Source organism: Bufo bufo, chromosome 1, assembly GCF_905171765.1.
Source record: "Bufo bufo chromosome 1, aBufBuf1.1, whole genome shotgun sequence".
NCBI lineage: Eukaryota > Metazoa > Chordata > Amphibia > Anura > Bufonidae > Bufo > Bufo bufo.
In genome coordinates, this window is record NC_053389.1 from 793346194 (window position 1) to 793365152 (window position 18959).

Sequence of the window (18959 nt, forward strand, 5' to 3'; positions counted from 1 at the left end):
AATAAGATGTTACAGGGTAATAAGAGGATCAGGAGCCGGGTTACTGTAATAAGATGTTACAGGGTAATAAGAGGATCAGGAGCCGGGTTACTGTAATAAGATGTTACAGGGGTAATAAGAGGATCAGGAGCCGGGTTACTGTAATAAGATGTTACAGGGGTAATAAGAGGATCAGGAGCCAGGTTACTGTAATAAGATGTTACAGGGGTAATAAGAGGATCAGGAGCCGGGTTATTGTAATAAGATGTTACAGGGTAATAAGAGGATCAGGAGCCGGGTTACTGTAATAAGATGTTACAGGGGTAATAAGAGGATCAGGAGCCGGGTTACTGTAATAAGATGTTACAGGGTAATAAGAGGATCAGGAGCCGGGTTACTGTAATAAGATGTTACAGGGGTAATAAGAGGATCAGGAGCAGGGTTACTGTAATAAGATGTTACAGGGGTAATAAGAGGATCAGGAGCCAGGTTACTGTAATAAGATGTTACAGGGGTAATAAGAGAATCAGGAGCCGGGTTACTGTAATAAGATGTTACAGGGGTAATAAGAGGATCAGGAGCCGGGTTACTGTAATAAGATGTTACAGGGGTAATAAGAGGATCAGGAGCCGGGATACTGTAATAAGATGTTAAATGGGGTAATAAGAGGATCAGGAAATGGGTTACTGTAATAAGATGTTACAGGGGTAATAAGAGGATCAGGATCAGGGTTACTGTAATAAGATGTTACAGGGTAATAAGAGGATCAGGAGCCGGGTTACTATAATAAGATGTTACAGGGGTAATAAGAGGATCAGGAGCCGGGTTACTGTAATAAGATGTTACAGGGTAATAAGATGCTACAGGAGTAATAAGAGTAATCCAGCTCCTGATACTCTTATTACCCTGTAACATCTTAATACACTAACCCGGCTCCTGATCCTCTTATTACCCCTGTAACATCTTAATACACTAACCCGGCTCCTGATCCTCTTATTACCCTGTAACATCTTATTACAGTAACCTAGCTCCTGATCCTCTTATTACCCCTGTAACATCTTATTACAGTAACCCGGCTCCTGATCCTCTTATTACCCCTGTAACATCTTATTACAGTAACCCGGCTCCTGATCCTCTTATTGCCCTGTAACATCTTATTACAGTAACCCGGCTCCTGATCCTCTTATTACCCTGTAACATCTTATTACAGTAACCCGGCTCCTGATCCTCTTATTACCCCTGTAACATCTTATTACAGTAACCCGGCTCCTGATCCTCTTATTACCCCTGTAACATCTTATTACAGTAACCTGGCTCCTTATCCTCTTATTACCCTGTAACATCTTATTACAGTAACCCGCCTCCTGATCCTCTTATTACCCCTGTAACATCTTATTACAGTAACCTGGCTCCTTATCCTCTTATTACCCCTGTAACATCTTATTACAGTAACCCGGCTCCTGATCCTCTTATTACCCCTGTAACATCTTATTACAGTAACCTGGCTCCTGATCCTCTTATTACCCCTGTAACATCTTATGACAGTAACCCGGCTCCTGATCCTCTTATTACCCTGTAACATCTTATTACAGTAACCCGGCTCCTGATCCTCTTATTACCCCAGTAACATCTTATTACAGTATCCCGGCTCCTGATCCTCTTATTACCCCTGTAACATCTTATTACAGTAACCCGGCTCCTGATCCTCTTATTACCCTGTAACATCTTATTACAGTAACCCGGCTCCTGATCCTCTTATTACCCCTGTAACATCTTATTACAGTAACCCGGCTCCTGATCCTCTTATTACCCCTGTAACATCTTATTACAGTAACCCGGCTCCTGATCCTCTTATTACCCTGTAACATCTTATTACAGTAACCCGGCTCCTGATCCTCTTATTACCCTGTAACATCTTATTACAGTAACCTGGCTCCTGATCCTCTTTATTACCCCTGTAACATCTTATTACAGTAACCCGGCTCCTGATCCTCTTATTACACCAGTAACATCTTATTACAGTAACCCGGCTCCTGATCCTCTTATTACCCCTGTAACATCTTATTACAGTAACCCGGCTCCTGATCCTCTTATTACCCCTGTAACATCTTATTACAGTAACCCGGCTCCTGATCCTCTTATTACCCTGTAACATCTTATTACAGTAACCCGGCTCCTGATCCTCTTATTACCCTGTAACATCTTATTACAGTAACCTGGCTCCTGATCCTCTTTATTACCCCTGTAACATCTTATTACAGTAACCCGGCTCCTGATCCTCTTATTACACCAGTAACATCTTATTACAGTAACCCGGCTCCTGATCCTCTTTATTACCCCTGTAACATCTTATTACAGTAACCCGGCTCCTGATCCTCCTGTTACCCCTATAATATCTTATTGCACTAAACCAACTCCACCCCCTCTTATTTTAGGATAATATGAGGGTTTGGTTATGATTAGTGTTGATCGAATCAAACTTCAGATCACAGATCCGAAGTCAATTTGTTCAAACACCTCGTTTAATGCTGTACGGGGACCGGTCTCCGTACAGCATTGAAATGTCTTGCCTCCGTTGAGGCAAAATTTGTTGCAGCCGAAGCCGCGCGAGACTTCGGTGAATGAACTCGGTATCCAGTTCTACAACATTTAAAATTAGCAATCTGAAGTCGGGTTTGGGACCGAGGTAAGAGCCTGTACCAAACTCGACTTCGGATTCCGAATTTGAAATGTTTTTAAAGATGTAGAACTGAATACCGAATTCATTCACCTCAAGACAAGGTGTTTGAACAAATCAACTTCTGATCTATGATCCGAAGTTCTATTTGCTCAATGCTAGTTATTATGATACAACATTACAGCTTTTATAATATTTTCCTTATCTTCTGCCAGGAAAGAATGTCTCCACTGTTCCTCTGCCTCTTCTCCTCGTTTCTTATATTCACCCAGTCCATTGGGTCTCCAGACACTTGCCTAGTAAACAGAAAGCAGAAGTTGACTGCCAGCCCTGAGCCCGGGCTGACCAAGTGCCAGCAGTATTCGAGCTGTGAGTATAAACTACAACATGGAGACTTGTTATTATTATAAACAGGCAGGTCACCCAGATGACATGTAGCTCTCTCATAGTGCAGTGAGTGTAGGTTACTTTACAACTGCACCCACCCAAAATTTCTAAAAAATCAACCTGTATACACATTCAATAGCTGTCGGGCGAACGATTCTTCTCTCCCAGCTTGCCCATACACACTCAGCTCGGCCGGATGTGTAAGGCTCACATCACCATTTTGTTTTCCGTTCTTCTGATCCTTTATTTTGTGCATCCGTTTTTGTCAGTTCCGTCAGAGATCCGTTATTTTAGACGACAGAACTTTTTTTCTCCAGTCTAAAATAACGGAGGTCTGACAGAACTGACATGGATGCAAAATGAAGGCAACAGATGCTCAAAATAAAGAATGTTCTTTGTTTGTTTTTGTTCTTCTGATGGATCAAAACAAAACAGCAACGTGAACCCGGCCTTATGTGTATTCTATGGGAAGAGCCTCTAGTGGCAGCATTTTGCCCGATCCTTGTCTCCCCCGATATCATCTGGGGAGACTTGGGAGCTCCCCACACTTTAGAGTGTCGGCCGAACCCGCCATTCTTGGTAGGTTCGGCTGCCAAATACTAATATGTATGGCCGGCTTTAAGAGGCATTTACATGAGTTAAAAATGGCTGTGTGATGGCCGTTATATTAAAGGCAGTTTTCAGAACAACATGGGGGAAATTTATCCTCTCGCCGTGCCCGAAAAGTGGAGGAAAGTCTTCGTGTCTTTACGCCGTCCTCGCCACTTTTCCAAAAGGGTTAACGGCGAGGGTGTAGAGGGTGTCCGCAACAAGTTCATCTTTATTTTCTCCAGTTTTCTAGAGCAAATGAAAACAGAAATGTACAGCAGGTCCGAGTTGTTATAGACTTCTGTTTAGTCACATGGACTGCCGGAGGAGGCGCCTAATTGATGATGAGGCCTGCACCTCGTCATATATTAGGCACATCTTCCGGCAGCGCAGAAAGCACCAGTCTTGATAAATCTCCCCCTATAACTCTATGGGTATATTCACATAGGACATGTCCTCCTTTGGCAGTTTTCTCGGACCGATAGCCCCCTTACATTTGAAGGGAGCTGTTTTTAATGCCAGTGTCTTAAAAATGGTAAGGGTAAGGTCTCTTTCACATGAGCGGGACAGATTGGCTCCGGATGCATTCAGGAAAACTCGCACCATTGGCAAGCAATTTCAGTCAGTTTTGTCTGCGATTGCAGAGGGCACGGCAGTTGCAGAGAGAGCAGAGCCTCTAGGTGTAATGGTAACGCCCCCGTTGCACCTAGAAGCTCATTTGCATATATTAAAGCATCATTTTTCTCAGCAATGCGGACACATATGAACATGGGACCAACACAGATGCCTTCAGCTGCCAAGCGCACATGTAGCAGGTCAGCCAGTGTCATAGGTACAAACCTGCTGACAGAGGCCTTTTAAAGGTCCCTTTAGAGGGGACAATAGAAGTGTTTCTTCCCAGCAATCGCCTGGTAGTCAGCGGAGGAGACCACTGTATTTACATGCAGTTATCTCCTCCACAGTATGGGAAGCAGTAATCATTAATGCCATGGCTCGTCCCCATACAGACTCGTTGTTAGCTGGCAGCAAATTAAATTTACACAGCACGATCTGCTGCCGGCAAATGACAATTTTTGGGTCTGCACAAATAATCCATTACCCAATGAATGAGCGTTTAGCTCATTCATAAGGTAATTGGCGCCACCTTTATACAACCACATAATTGCTAAAGAGCGTTTATATGAACACTCGTTAGCGATTATCTGGCAGATTTCCGGTCTGTGTAAATGACCCTTCCTATAAGGGTCCATTCAGACGTCCATAGAATGGGTCCGGATCGGTTCCGCAACGTTGCGGAACGAATCCAGACCTATTCATTCTCTAAGGGGCCGGAAGAGATGTGGACAGCACACAGTGTGCTGTCCGCATCCGTATTTCTGGAGCGCGACTCCGATCTTCCGGTCCACGGCTCCCGAAAAAAATAGAACATGTTCTATTCTTGTCTGCAATTGCGGACAAGACTAGGCAATTCTATGGGGTGCTGGCCGGGTGTATTGCGGATCCGCAATACACTACAGACATGTGAATGGACCCTTACACCTAGCACATAGTCAGTGGCGTACATAGAGAAGTAAGGGCCCCATAGCAAGGATCAAACCAGGCCCCACACACAGGGCAGAAGGGTTTCTGCCTAAACCCATTTCAGTGACCCTTGGGCCATTATTCCACTGCTTCATTTGCTAAAAGAAGCAGTCGCATGGTCTGCCGCTATGGTAGTTACGCCCCTGCACATAGTGTTGTGGAGTTGTCACAGTCGTTATCTCTGGCTGTGACCTTCTGTCTATGCTCTTGCTGCAGCTCCGTTCCTGTGTGTCATTTGTGGTAGCAGGACGTTGCCAGGGTCCACTCTGGAGCGTGAACTAGACAGTGACAGCAGGAACGAATGGACAACAGGTACCGACGGCACATAGGCATACATAACAGACAGGCAAATACAAACAGGGCAACTAAAAACACAAGCAGAGGTACATAGCAAGGAAACAGGAGTGACAATGAACAGAGAAGGACTTGCTCCACCAGTAGTATACTGCGTGGCCTTGCGCATAGCACTCTGCAGCTAGGCGCGCTGCAGCAAGGGCTTGCTGAACCGAGACATATGAATGAATACACACAAGGTAACTAAAAATACAAGCAGGAGTTCACGCAAGGGAGCAGGAGTGGCAATGAGCAGAGAAGGACTTGCTCCACCAGTAGTAAACTGCATGGCCTTGCGCATGCCACTCTGCTGCAAAGAAAGGTGCAGCAAGGGCTTGCTGAACACAGACATATGAATACACACAAAGTAACTAAAACATAACTGGCAGAACAGATAACAGAAAGACAGGAAAGAGGACGGGAATGAACAAGTAGGAAACCCACAGAGCACAGATAGACACGGATCCCATGGGTCAGCAGCATGGGAGAGTGAGTACAAACCAGGAGCAGGACAAGACAACACACACCAGGAGAGCTGACACAGAACTGAGGAAACCTCAGCCTTATATACAGTTTCCATGGGTGCAGCAGAGAGGCCACACCTATGGAGCAGACAGAGAGGATTAACTCCTAATAGGCACACAGGGGAGTTAACCCATAAAGAACGACAAATAACACAGGAACGAAACTTCAGCGAGGAGCGCCAAACGAGCAAGGACAGAAGGTCACAGCCAGAGGTAACGACTGTGACAGGAGCCTTCAGTATCCTGTGTATAGGGGATAACTTAATATAACCGGAATTCCCATTTAAAGACTGAGGCAGTAGAAGGATAAAACATTTCAGAAGCTCACATTCCTGGGACCCTTAAGGTAATGCCCATCAATATCCTGAACATGTGGGTTGTGTGCTCAATTGTGTGAAAATAGGGTGTCTTAAACAAGCTCCCTCCCTACTAAGGAGGTCTGCCGTGGAAGGTTAATGGATTCAGTATTTCAGCCAGAAGCTAGGTGAGAACAAACTAGTTATAGTCATCTTGTGGGAAGGGCAGGATTAGGATGAGTAATAGGGGGAAATATTATCGTAATGCAGGAGATTTCATGGTAAACCGACCAAATTTAACCAGCACCTCTTGTGCTGGAGGCAGTGGCGTATCTATCACGAGACAAACAAGGCATTTGCCTAGGGCGGAACTTGCCAATGGGGCGGCAAATTGCTTTGTTTGCCCCTGTCCCATCCGTCTTATATGTTGCCGCCGGTATACTCAGAAGATCCGATGGTATATTCTAACCCCCAGGCGTTCCCATGGTGTTCCCATGGTTAGAATATACCATCAGATCTGTGTTTTCACGATCTCAGTGAGATCGTAAAAACTCAAATCCGATGGTATATTCTAAACCCCAGACGTTCCCATGGTGACAGGGACGCTTGCCTGGGGGTTAGAATATACAGGGCCAAGTCGCTCACAGGAGAACATTTATAATCTAATCATTAACTTTAACTTTAATCATTGCTAATCTCTTTACTGGATATCTTACTCTGTCTTGACTCTTAGCTCCGGTAACAGCAGGCAGTGCGGGCGGCGCTCACTCACTGACGTCACGCGCCTGCTCCTCCCACTAGGCGGCACAGGCGCGTGTCGTCAGTGAGCGCCGCCCGCACTGCCTCCTGTTACCGGGGCTAAGAGTCAAGACAGAGTAAGATATCCAGTAAAGAGATTAGCAATGATTAAAGTTAAAGTTACTGATTAGTTTATAAATGTTCTCCTGTGAGCGTCGGGGAGGGGGATCTGTGGATGGCACTGTTTAGGGGGGAGATCTGTGGATGGCACTATTTAGGGGAGGGGGATCTGTGGATGGCACTATTTAGGGAAGGGGGATCTGTGGATGGCACTATTTAGGGAAGGGGGATCTGTGGATGGCACTGTTTAAGGAGGGGGATCTGTGGATGGCACTGTTTAGGGGAGGGGGATCTGTGGATGGCACTATTTAGGGGAGGGGATCTGTGGATGGCACTGTTTAGGGGAGGGGGATCTGTGGATGGCACTATTTAGGGGAGGGGATCTGTGGATGGCACTGTTTAGGGGGGAGATCTGTGGATGGCACTATTTAGGGGAGGGGGATCTGTGGATGGCACTGTTTAGGGGGGAGATCTGTGGTTGGCACTATTTAGGGGAGGGAGATCTGTGGATGACACTATTTAGGGAAGGGGGATCTGTGGATGGCACTATTTAGGGGAGGGGGATCTGTGGATGGCACTGTTTAAGGAGGGGGATCTGTGGATGGCACTGTTTAGGGGAGGGGGATCTGTGGATGGCACTGTTTAGGGGAGGGGGATCTGTGGATGGCACTATTTAGGGGAGGGGGATCTGTGGATGGCACTGTTTAGGGGGGAGATCTGTGGATGGCACTATTTAGGGGAGGGGGATCTGTGGATGGCACTGTTTAGGGGGGAGATCTGTGGATGGCACTGTTTAGGGGAGGGGGATCTGTGGATAGCACTGTTTAGGGGGGAGATCTGTGGATGGCACTATTTAGGGGAGGGAGATCTGTGGATGGCACTGTTTAGGGGAGGGGGATCTGTGGATGGCACTATTTAGGGGAGGGGGATCTGTGGATGGCACTGTTTAGGGGGGAGATCTGTGGGTGGCACTGTTTAGGGGAGGGGGATCTGTGGATGGCACTATTTAGGGGAGGGGGATCTGTGGATGGCACTGTTTAGGGGGGAGATCTGTGGGTGGCACTATTTAGGGGAGGGGGATCTGTGGATGGCACTGTTTAGGGGGGAGGGATCTGTGGATGGCACTGTTTAGGGGAGGGGGATCTGTGGATGGCACTATTTAGGGGGGAGGGATCTGTGGATGGCACTATTTAGGGGAGGGGGATCTGTGGATGGCACTGTTTAGGGGAGGGAGATCTGTGGATGGCACTATTTAGGGGAGGGGGATCTGTGGATGGCACTGTTTAGGGGAGGGGGATCTGTGGATGGCACTGTTTAGGGGAGGGGGATCTGTGGATGGCACTGTTTCGGGGAGGGGGATCTGTGGATGGCACATAGGAAGGGGTGGGGTTTAGAGAGAAAGGGGTTTGGCCATGACAGGAAGGGGTGGGGTTTAGAGAGAAAGGGGTTTGGCCTTGACAGGAAGGGGTGGGTCAAATTTATATTAGGGGGGTGCCCGAGTTTAGTCTCGCCTAGGGCAGCACAAAACCAAGATACACCACTGGCTGGAGGGAGTTTAGTCCAGAAGACAATATTAAAGAGAAGCTGATGACCATACACGTTAGTCGTGGTTGTCCATGAGCCTAGACCCTCAAGGTTCAATAGATCTAGGGTTTCACATGGCTAGTTTCATGATGAGTAGACCACTCCCATGGAGATTAATATCATTATTGTACTGTTTTACTTCTGTTTGTGACCACATTAAGGGTCCTACAAGAACATCCTGTCTTGGATTTGGATCTCCATCCATCTCGTTTCCATTCGTTCTCTTTTCCCTTCTACCCATAAAAAGCATCAGCGCTCTACACACAAAACCTAAGACACCACCAAGCAGAACTACCAGCCCGGTGACCATTATCCGCTTTTTCTCCCTCTCTAGATTCATGCTGCTCTCAGGAACATATAGACGCATCTTCTTCTGTCCGCTTCCCCTGGTCAGGCTGTGGATCCCTCAGTTCTAGGTAACTGTGCGTCTTTGTTGTTTCTGAAGCTTGCTTACATGATTTACTGTAAATGACCTCATGCTCTATGTCCTAGGTGTGAGGAATATGTCAGCCGTGTGCAATGTATGTATCTCTGCTGTCCACACATCTCCAAATGGAGTCTCCCTGGCTCTGCTGCTGGAATCCATGAGCTGCCCCTCTGTGATACCTTCTGTGATAAATGGTAAGATGCCGGCCCGCTCCTCTCACATACTTTTCCATGAGGGACAGTGTCCAGTAGTTGTATCATAGGACATAGGAGTCAGGATAAGGGTACATTTACACAGCAGTGTCGTTCAGGCAGTTTTTTTTTCCAAAATCCACGTTACTTCCAGATTTGGTTGCCCCACCTCTCCCCCTTTCTATTTATTTTACTTTACTCACTTACAGTTGTGTTCAAAATAACAGCAGTGCGTTTAAAAAAGTGAATAAAGCTCACAATCCTTCTAATAGCTTGTATTTCCATACACACAAATGCATTGGGAACACTACACATTCTATTCCAAATCAGAACATGAAAAAACTTATATAATTTGTGTTGTTCCTCTAAAAAAATTGAAGAAAAGTGAATATTAGACTGTTCAAAAAAATAGCAGTGTTTGTATTCTTCTTTACAAACTCACATTCACTATATAAACTGAAAAATGTTTGAGGATTTTGCTTTCCTTTGAATCCCTTCACTGATATTTAGTTGTATAACCGCTGTTTCTGAGAACTGCTGGACATCTGTGTTGCATGGAGTCAACCACCTTCGGCCCCTGTGAACAGATATTCCAGCCCAGGATGATTGGACTACATTCCACAGTTCTTCTCTATTTCTTGGTTTTGCCTCAGAAACTGCATTTTTGATGTCACCCCACAAGTTTTCTATTGGATTAAGATCCTGGGATTGGGCTGACCACTCCATAACGTCAATCTTGTTGGTCTGGAACCAAGATGTTGCACGTTTACTGGTGTGTTTGGGGTCGTTGTCTTGTTAGAACACCCATCTCAAGGGCACTTCCTCTTCAGCATAAGGCTGCATGACCTCTTCAAGTATTCTGATGTATTCAGACTGATCCATGATCCCTGGTCTGCGATAAATAGGCCCAACACCGTAGTATGAGAAACATCCCCATATCATGATGCTTGTCCACCATGCTTTACTGTCTTCACAGTGTACTGTGGCTGAATTCAGTGTTTGGGGGTCGTCTGACAAACTGTCTCCGGCCACTAGACCCAAAAAGAACAATCTTACTTTCATCAGTCCACAACATGTCTCTTTAGGCCGTCAATGTGCTCTTTGGCAAATTGTAAGCTCTTCAGCACATGTCGTTTTTCCAGCAGTGGGACTTTGCAGGGGCTTCTTGCAGATCGCTTGGCTCCACATAGGCGTCTTCTAATAGTAACAGTACTCACAGGTAACTTTACACCTTCCGTGATCTTCCTGGAGCTGATTGTTGGCTGAGTCCTTGCCATTTTGGCTATTCTTCTATCCATTCGAATAGTAGTTTTTAGCTTTCTTCTTCGTCTTTCAGGTTTTGGTTGCCATTTTAAAGCATTTGCAATCATTTTAGCTGAGCAGCCTATTATTGTCTGCACTTCATTATATGTTTTCCCTCTCCAATCAACTTTATAATCAAGGTACGCTGTTCTTCTGAACAATGTCTGGAACGACCCATATTCCTCAGGATTTCAGAGAGAAATGCACTGTAACCGGCATGTACAACATTTGCTGCCTTCCACCTGTTTTTTTAAATAATGAATGACCTCACTCATCGAACTCCACACTGCTATTATTTTGAACATGCCCCTTTCAGTAAGTGATTGAATAACAGAGAATTCAGCAGAATGCATGTCATGACTGTTGGGTCTGTTGGATTTCTATTACTCTACTACACCTGCTAGTAAATTATTTGCCATGTAGAAATATCATTTCTACCAAAAACAGTGATTGATCAGGTTAGTGATGTCTGACTGCTATTATTTTGAACACAACTGTATATAGCGCTGACATATTCCACAGCGTGTTACAGACATTACCATTGCTTGCCGTCTCTAGTGGAGCTCACAATCTAAGGTTACTTTCACATCAGCGGCGTGTATTTTCTGCCAGAGCAGCCTGCCGGAATTCTCCAAATGTGACACTGCCGGATGCAAATGGAATGCCCGCTGGACCCCTTAAGTATAATGGGGACTGGCGGAGATCCAGCCGCATTCCTGCAAAAATGCCGCTGCACGCTGTGGCATGGTTCCGGCCGATTCTCAACATTCTCTGCTGGATCAGGCGGCCGGATCGCACTGCTGTAGATGCAAAAGTAGTCTAAGTTCCCTATCAGTATGTCTTTAGAGTGTGGGAGGAAACCGGAGGAAATCCCCGCAAACATGGGGAGAACGTACAAGTTCCATGCAGATGTTGTCCTTGGATTGGATTCAAATCCATGACCGCAGAGCTGCAAGGTACCAGTGCTAATCACTGAGCTACAAATTCTTGTACATAGAAGCAGTATTATAGTAGTTATATTCTTGTACATAGGAGCAGTATTATAGTAGTTATATTCTTGTACATAGGAGCAGTATTATAGTAGTTATATTCTTGTACATAGGAGGCAGTATTATAGTAGTTATATTCTTGTACATAGGAGCAGTATTATAGTAGTTATATTCTTGTACATAGGAGCAGTATTATAGTAGTTATATTCTTGTACATAGGAGCAGTATTATAGTAGTTATATACTTGTACATAGGAGGCAGTATTATAGTAGTTATATTCTTGTACATAGGAGGCAGTATTATAGTAGTTATATTCTTGTACATAGGAGCAGTATTATAGTAGTTATATTCTTGTACATAGGAGCAGTATTATAGTAGTTATATTCTTGTACATAGGAGCAGTATTATAGTAGTTATATTCTAGTACATAGGAGCAGTATTATAGTAGTTATATTCTTGTACATAGGAGGCAGTATTATAGTAGTTATATTCTTGTACATAGGAGCAGTATTATAGTAGTTATATTCTTGTACATAGGAGCAGTATTATAGTAGTTATATTCTTGTACATAGGAGCAGTATTATAGTAGTTATATTCTTGTACATAGGAGGCAGTATTATAGTAGTTATATTCTTGTACATAGGAGCAGTATTATAGTAGTTATATTCTTGTACATAGGAGGCAGTATTATAGTAGTTATATTCTTGTACATAGGAGCAGTATTATAGTAGTTATATTCTTGTACATAGGAGCAGTATTATAGTAGTTATATTCTTGTACATAGGAGCAGTATTATAGTAGTTATATTCTTGTACATAGGAGCAGTATTATAGTAGTTATATTCTTGTATATAGGAGCAGTATTATAGTAGTTATATTCTTGTACATAGGAGCAGTATTATAGTAGTTATATTCTTGTACATAGGAGGCAGTATTATAGTAGTTATATTCTTGTACATAGGAGCAGTATTATAGTAGTTATATTCTTGTACATAAGAGCAGTATTATAGTAGTTATATTCTTGTACATAGGAGGCAATTTTTATTGTGAAAACAAACAAAAAAAATACATTCTTACAAAAAACAAAAAATAACAGGCATTGTACACACAATGACTACTCAACTAGAATGACTATAGAATCATATTAAACTTAGAAAGTCCACATTTGCTGGGGAGGAAAAAGAAGAGAAAAAAAAACACACAAAATAACATCATATTTTCTGTTTTAAACCAAAGACACATTTCTCCATAATTTCCTATTATTCGGGTTACTCTTTATCTCTAATGATTTAACCCACTGGAGCTCAGACATTATTTGGCTTACGGCTGTGGTGTGGTGGAATGGCTCATTGTGTATAGACACGCGGGTTCTCATGTGCCAGTGGTAATATTTTATGACAGAAATGATCAGGTACATTGTCCCCCTGTCTACATTCCTATTTCTGGATGGAACAGCATAGATTATATCAGCATAAGTCAGGGACTGCAGTAATGGGATGTTTAGCTTTTGTGACACCTCTTCCCATATTCTCCTCCCACCCCTGCAGTCAGATATTAAGTGCTCCATCGTCTCCTCCTGCTGACAACCGAGAGGACAGTTCCTATCTGAAACACTTAAAAATTTCAGGTTACCCCTAACAAATAGCTTTCCATGTAATGACAACCAAGCTATGTCAAATAATTTGGCGGGGAGTCGTTTCCCATTGAGAAGCTTCAGACTTTCTTGTAAAGTGCTAGTCACACAATCCCTCAAGACAAGTGGAGAACAAAAGAAAGCCCTACAGACCCTCACATATAGATCTTTCCTTGGCTTACCCTCAATGTAGGACTTCTCTATCTTCCACCTTCTCACACACTTCAGCCCATAGTCCAGGTACTGGGGGAGGTATTCACTCGTCCATCGACCCCTCTTGAGACTGCCGCCTCGCACCCAAGACTCTGCAAAAGGCATTATCCAGTCCCTGATACTATTCACCCACAGGAAGCTGTTCTCTGAGTCCAGGCAACCAAAATTAACTTTTAGAAACATGGAGTCAAAGAACACCCTTGGATTCAGCATATCCAACCCACCCTCTCTCCTCTGTAGGTAGGTGATCCCTCTTTTTATCAGGTTCAACCTGTTCCCCCACAACAGTTGGAAGAACAGGCTAAAGAGCCTAGCGGAGAAAGATTCCGGCAAAGGAAAAACGACAGAGACATACAAGAAGACAGGGACCAGGTAAGTCTTCAACATTTTAACCCTTTCTCTATAGGTCAGCCTCCAGTTCTTCCATCGCTGAACCTTTGCATTTCCGGCTTCCAACTTCTCTTCCCAATTTAGTTTGGCGTTATCATTCCTCCCAAATTTGACCCCTAGGATTTTAATATAGGTGGAGGCTCTCACAAATTGTGGCAGATCAAAGTCTGGATCACTGTCTGATATCCAGAGAGCTTGACTCTTCTCAAGGTTGACCAGAGACCCTGAGGCCTCCGAGTAACTTCTGATGGCCGCAGACAACATCTCCACCTCACGAGGCTTAGATATCACTACAGTCACATCATCCGCATAGGCAACAACACTCAGGGGCAGGCAATGGGGGACTGGCACCCCCTGAAAACCACACTCCTGCAGTGACCTCAAGAATGGGTCTAAGGCAAATACATACAGCAGTGGACTCAGTGGGCAACCCTGTCTCACCCGTGCCTCAACCCTGAAGGTATCACCCTGCCAACCATTGACCAGAGGAAAGCTCTCAGCCTCGCAATACAGAGTCTTCAGCCAATCGATGAAATGCCCCGGAATACCGTACTTTGACAAAGTGGCCCATAGATACTCATGATCTACTCTGTCAAAGGCTTTAGCCTGGTCAAGACTCACAACATATCTCCCACCCCTCAGGGCTTTACATCTCTCAAACATCTCCCTTATCGAGATGACTGCTCCAGAGATGTTCCGCCCTTCTACTGTGCCAAACTGACAGCCTGCCAACAGTGCTGAGGACAGACAAACTAATCTAGAAAACAGAATTTTTGCCAGAATCTTTCTGTCGACATTCAAGAGGGCAATCGGCCTCCAGTTCTTGATGTCACTCGGCTCTTTACCTTTGGACAGCAGAATCAGCGAGGACACTCTCATGGATGGAGGCATCAGGTGACTTTCTAGACAATTTGTATATACATCCACGAGGATTGGGGCCAAGAGGTCTCTGAATGTCCTATAGAATTCTGCTGTTATCCCATCTGGACCTGGTGCCTTCTTCAGATGTAACTTATCAATTGCCTCTTTAACCTCCGCCACCGTCAAATCTGCTGTCAAAGGAGAAAAGTCCAAATCATTAGTATCAGGGAGCGGAGTTGCCTCCAAGAATTGGGTCATCTTGTCTCTATCCAAAACCTTCCTCTGAAACAAGTCAGCATAGTAAGATCTCACCACCCCCAGGATACCCTCCCGAGATTCTTGCAAAACACCCTGGGGGTCAGTGAGACCGGTGACAGATTTATTTGCCACTCGCTCCCGGCAATTCTCAAAGGGATCAGGAGACCCTAAGGTCCCATAATCCCGTTCAAGAACCAGGGAGGTATACCTGCTGTACTGATACTGCCTTATCTCAGATTTCAGCCGGTCTATCCTTTGTTGGTCATCCCCTCCCGCCGAATATAGTGACTCCAATTCTTTCCGCAGCTTGAGATACTGGCCATACTTACTCTTCCCCTTTATAACTGACAGTCTCTTTAAGAGGGATCTGATCTCATCCTTGACATCCTCCCACCAGTCGGCCATATTGTCATAAAAGTCCACTCTCTCTAGCTGACTCTGTATAAGAGAGTGAACATGACTCTGAACCGAAGGGTCTTCTAATAGACTGGAATTAAGTCTCCATAACCCTCTACCTGTCCCAGAACACTTTGTGACACCTAAACAGAAATATAAGGCCAGATGGTCTGAATAAGGGACGATCTTCTCATCTTTTTCACCAATGGTCTCTGTGGGACTCACCAGAGCTAAATCTATCCGACTTCTTCTTTCACCACAAAAATAAGTAAATTTTGGTTTCCGACCACCCTGCACAAACACATCTGACAACCCGGCCTGTTGAATAATTCTGTTTAGGACCTTGGAGTCTCTGGTAAGAGGCCTATTAGAGGTCCTGTCACAAGATGTCCTGGTGGCATTGAAATCTCCAGCCATGATGACAGGGATAGATGTGAAGAGATATGGCTTCACTTCATTATAAAGGTTAACCCTTTCAGTCACTGTCTGCGAACCATAGATATTTATAAGACGGAGCCTCCTACCCCGAATAGTAACTTCCAGAATTAGGCACCTTCCCATCAATACCTCTGTCAACCTATGTATAGTTATATCATTGGTGTTAAAGAGGATAGAGACCCCGGCACTTGGTTCTACAGCCAGTGACCAAAAGGATGGACCAGACCGCCATTCACGCTCGGCTTCCCGTAAGAGTCCTAGAGTATTCAAACGTGTCTCTTGTAAGAAAAAAACATCAGCATCAAGAGACCTTAGATGTTCATAAACCACATGCCTGGTCCTCCTCACTCTGACACTGTTCACATTACTGGAGAACACTTTAAGGGTAAAGTCAGCCATCAAAGCAAAGCAAAGCACAAGTAGCAGAGATATTACCCCCATCATCATAGATCTAAGTCTGAGCCCACCTGCCGACCACCTGTCTCCATGTCTGATTCGGACAGACGTTTAGCTCGCGGGGGTTTCCTTTTTGTGGGGGGATCGCCCTCTTGGTCCTCATTAAATTCATTTACCACCCTCTTTAACTCTCTCTCCATCTCTTCCTCAGCGTCTGACTCTGATAGGACACCGTACCTATTTGTGATAGTCATGACACCTGACCCGGGGTCTACTTTCTTTTTGGAAGGTTTTTGGACAGTGGTCCATTCCCCCTCAGGCTTACGGCTGGTTTTGTCCTTCTTCCGTTTCTTCTGCGGATTTATTGATGCAGGGGCAGAAGATGACGTTCCCACAACCTGCTCAGTGACCTCCCCGTTCCCCTCAGTGTCTCCTGGCTGGGACTGGTCAGGCACTATGTCACCTATATTGTCACCCATGTTGTGCTGAGGCTCGGGCGGTGTCACTGCTGAGCCTGACAACAGCGTCTCCTCCTCTAGGTCATCTGCCACTTCCAGCAAGTCCTCATCAGGGAAGTCCTTACAAACATTATGCCAGGCGTCTGGACAGTCCCTGTGGGAGTGACCGATCCTACCACAGAGGTTGCACCGGATGTTCTGGCAGGTGGCGCTGACATGGCCGATCTCCCCGCATAAGTTACATTTTACCAGGGTGCACACACTCGCAATATGACCGGCCTTTCCGCATTTAAAACATTTTCTAGGCTGACCCGCATAGAAGCATACCCCTTTCTCCCGGCCAATAAAGAATGAGTTGGGCAGATGTTGGGTGATGTTGTTAACCTGCCGTAACTTTACCAGGACCTTCCACCCCCCAGTCCATATGCCATCCTCGTCCCTGGTCTTGGTCAGATCTGACATTAGGTCACAGTGTCTTTTTAGCCATACAACAATATCCTGGTGTGGTACCGACTCGTTCCAGAATATTATGGTGACGTTTGCTGTGTCTGGTCTAGAGATGGGGATGAGGCTGAACTTATTCCAGCCATCAGCATCTCTCACCCGGGCGAAATGAGCCCAGAAGCGGTCCAGATCAGACATGAGTTTAAAACTGACGTCATACCCCTGCCTGTCAGGAAGGTTTATCACTGCCAGGATGTTAGATGGCAGGAAACCCATTTGGTGGCACAGAAGTTCACGGACCACAAACCTCCTGTCAGGCAACTCCTCCTTGGCCCCTCTATGTCTGAACCTGACCACGTTCCTCCTCTTAAAAGCCTGACCTGTATAGTTCACATTAGACCTGAAGGATGGTGACCCACGGCTCCAGGCATTACCAGAGGAGACACCACCAGTTCCACCCTCCTGCTGTACTTGGGGGCGCTGTGGTGGCTGCTGACCGCCTGCACTATGGGGGTCTGACACTTCTGGTGTAACTAAAGGGGGGAAGTGCTGTGCATCAGACTGTACAGCCCCCTCCCCACCATCATCCATAATACTCTGCGGGTCACAAGCCCCTGAAGGCTGATCTAATGGTGGACCCGACTCTAGAGATGACCCCAAATCCCACACACACTGTGAAGCGCTCCCCTCTGCAGAAACATCATCAGTAACATCACATACAGTCATATCAATGCAGTCACTAGCAGTATGATCCTGCTCTACAGAGCCCCGACAGTCCTGCTGAGCCATGACCTGTGAGCTCTCTGCCGCACTGCTGCCTTCAGGCAAGAGTCCACAGTCCTGCTGCTCTCTACTGCCCCCCAGGGCTTGTGGTGACTGCACTGCTACTGCAGAGTCACCTTCAGGCGAGAGTCCACAGTCCTGCTGCTCTCTACTGCCCCCCAGGGCTTGTGGTGACTGCACTGCTACTGCAGAGTTACCTTCAGGCGAGAGCCCACAGTCCTGCTGCTCTCTACTGCCCCCCAGGGCTTGTGGTGACTGCACTGCTACTGCAGAGTTACCTTCAGGCGAGAGTCCACAGTCCTGCTGCTCTTTACTGCCCCCCAGGGCTTGTGGTGACTGCTCTGCTACTGCAGAGTTACCTTCAGGCGAGAGTCCACAGTCCTGCTGCTCTCTACTGCCCCCCAGGGCTTGTGGTGACTGCACTGCTACTGCAGAGTTACCTTCTGGCGAGAGCCCACAGTCCTGCTGCTCTCTACTGCCCCCCAGGGCTTGTGGTGACTGCACTGCTACTGCAGAGTTACCTTTTGGCTTGAGTCCATAGTCCTGCTTCACAATACAAACCGCTGGGACTTGTGGTACCTTTTGAGGAGTCTCTGCAGGTCTTTGCTGTTGCTGGACACTTTCTCCCACTTCTCTGTACAAATTCCCTTTCTCAAAAGGGAAGCTGGCTGGTCTGAGGACTGGTCTTGCACAGGCCTGCTGGGTGTCATCTGGACAGGTTGGAGACTTGGGTTTAGATGGAGATGGTTCTGGCGCAGGTCTTCCCCCATGTCCCTCAAGTCTTTGCTGGTTCCTGAAGGATTCAGCGACTGGTCCCATCTGCTCCAGTACAGCCTCCATGTCCTGCACAGTCTCAGCGAGCTGCACAGCGAGGGAGCTCAGCTTCTTGTCATGGACGGCCTGATTGTTGGGGTTTGCTGCCTTTAGCTTATAGACACAATCTATCTGTTTCTGCAGCTGTAGTTTTGTTCTTT

The 18959-nt window shown here is 45.8% G+C and overlaps 1 protein-coding gene across 1 annotated transcript in view; it reads left to right on the top strand.

Annotated features, from left to right (window-relative positions):
• Nucleotides 1-18959, top strand: part of RTBDN (retbindin) — a 38695-nt gene that overhangs the window by 2366 nt on the left and 17370 nt on the right. The window contains exons 2-4 of the mRNA XM_040416031.1: nucleotides 2872-3025; nucleotides 9142-9223; nucleotides 9300-9428. Of these exons, the coding sequence (XP_040271965.1) occupies nucleotides 2872-3025; nucleotides 9142-9223; nucleotides 9300-9428 (365 nt within the window). The remainder of the gene's footprint in view (nucleotides 1-2871; nucleotides 3026-9141; nucleotides 9224-9299; nucleotides 9429-18959) is intronic.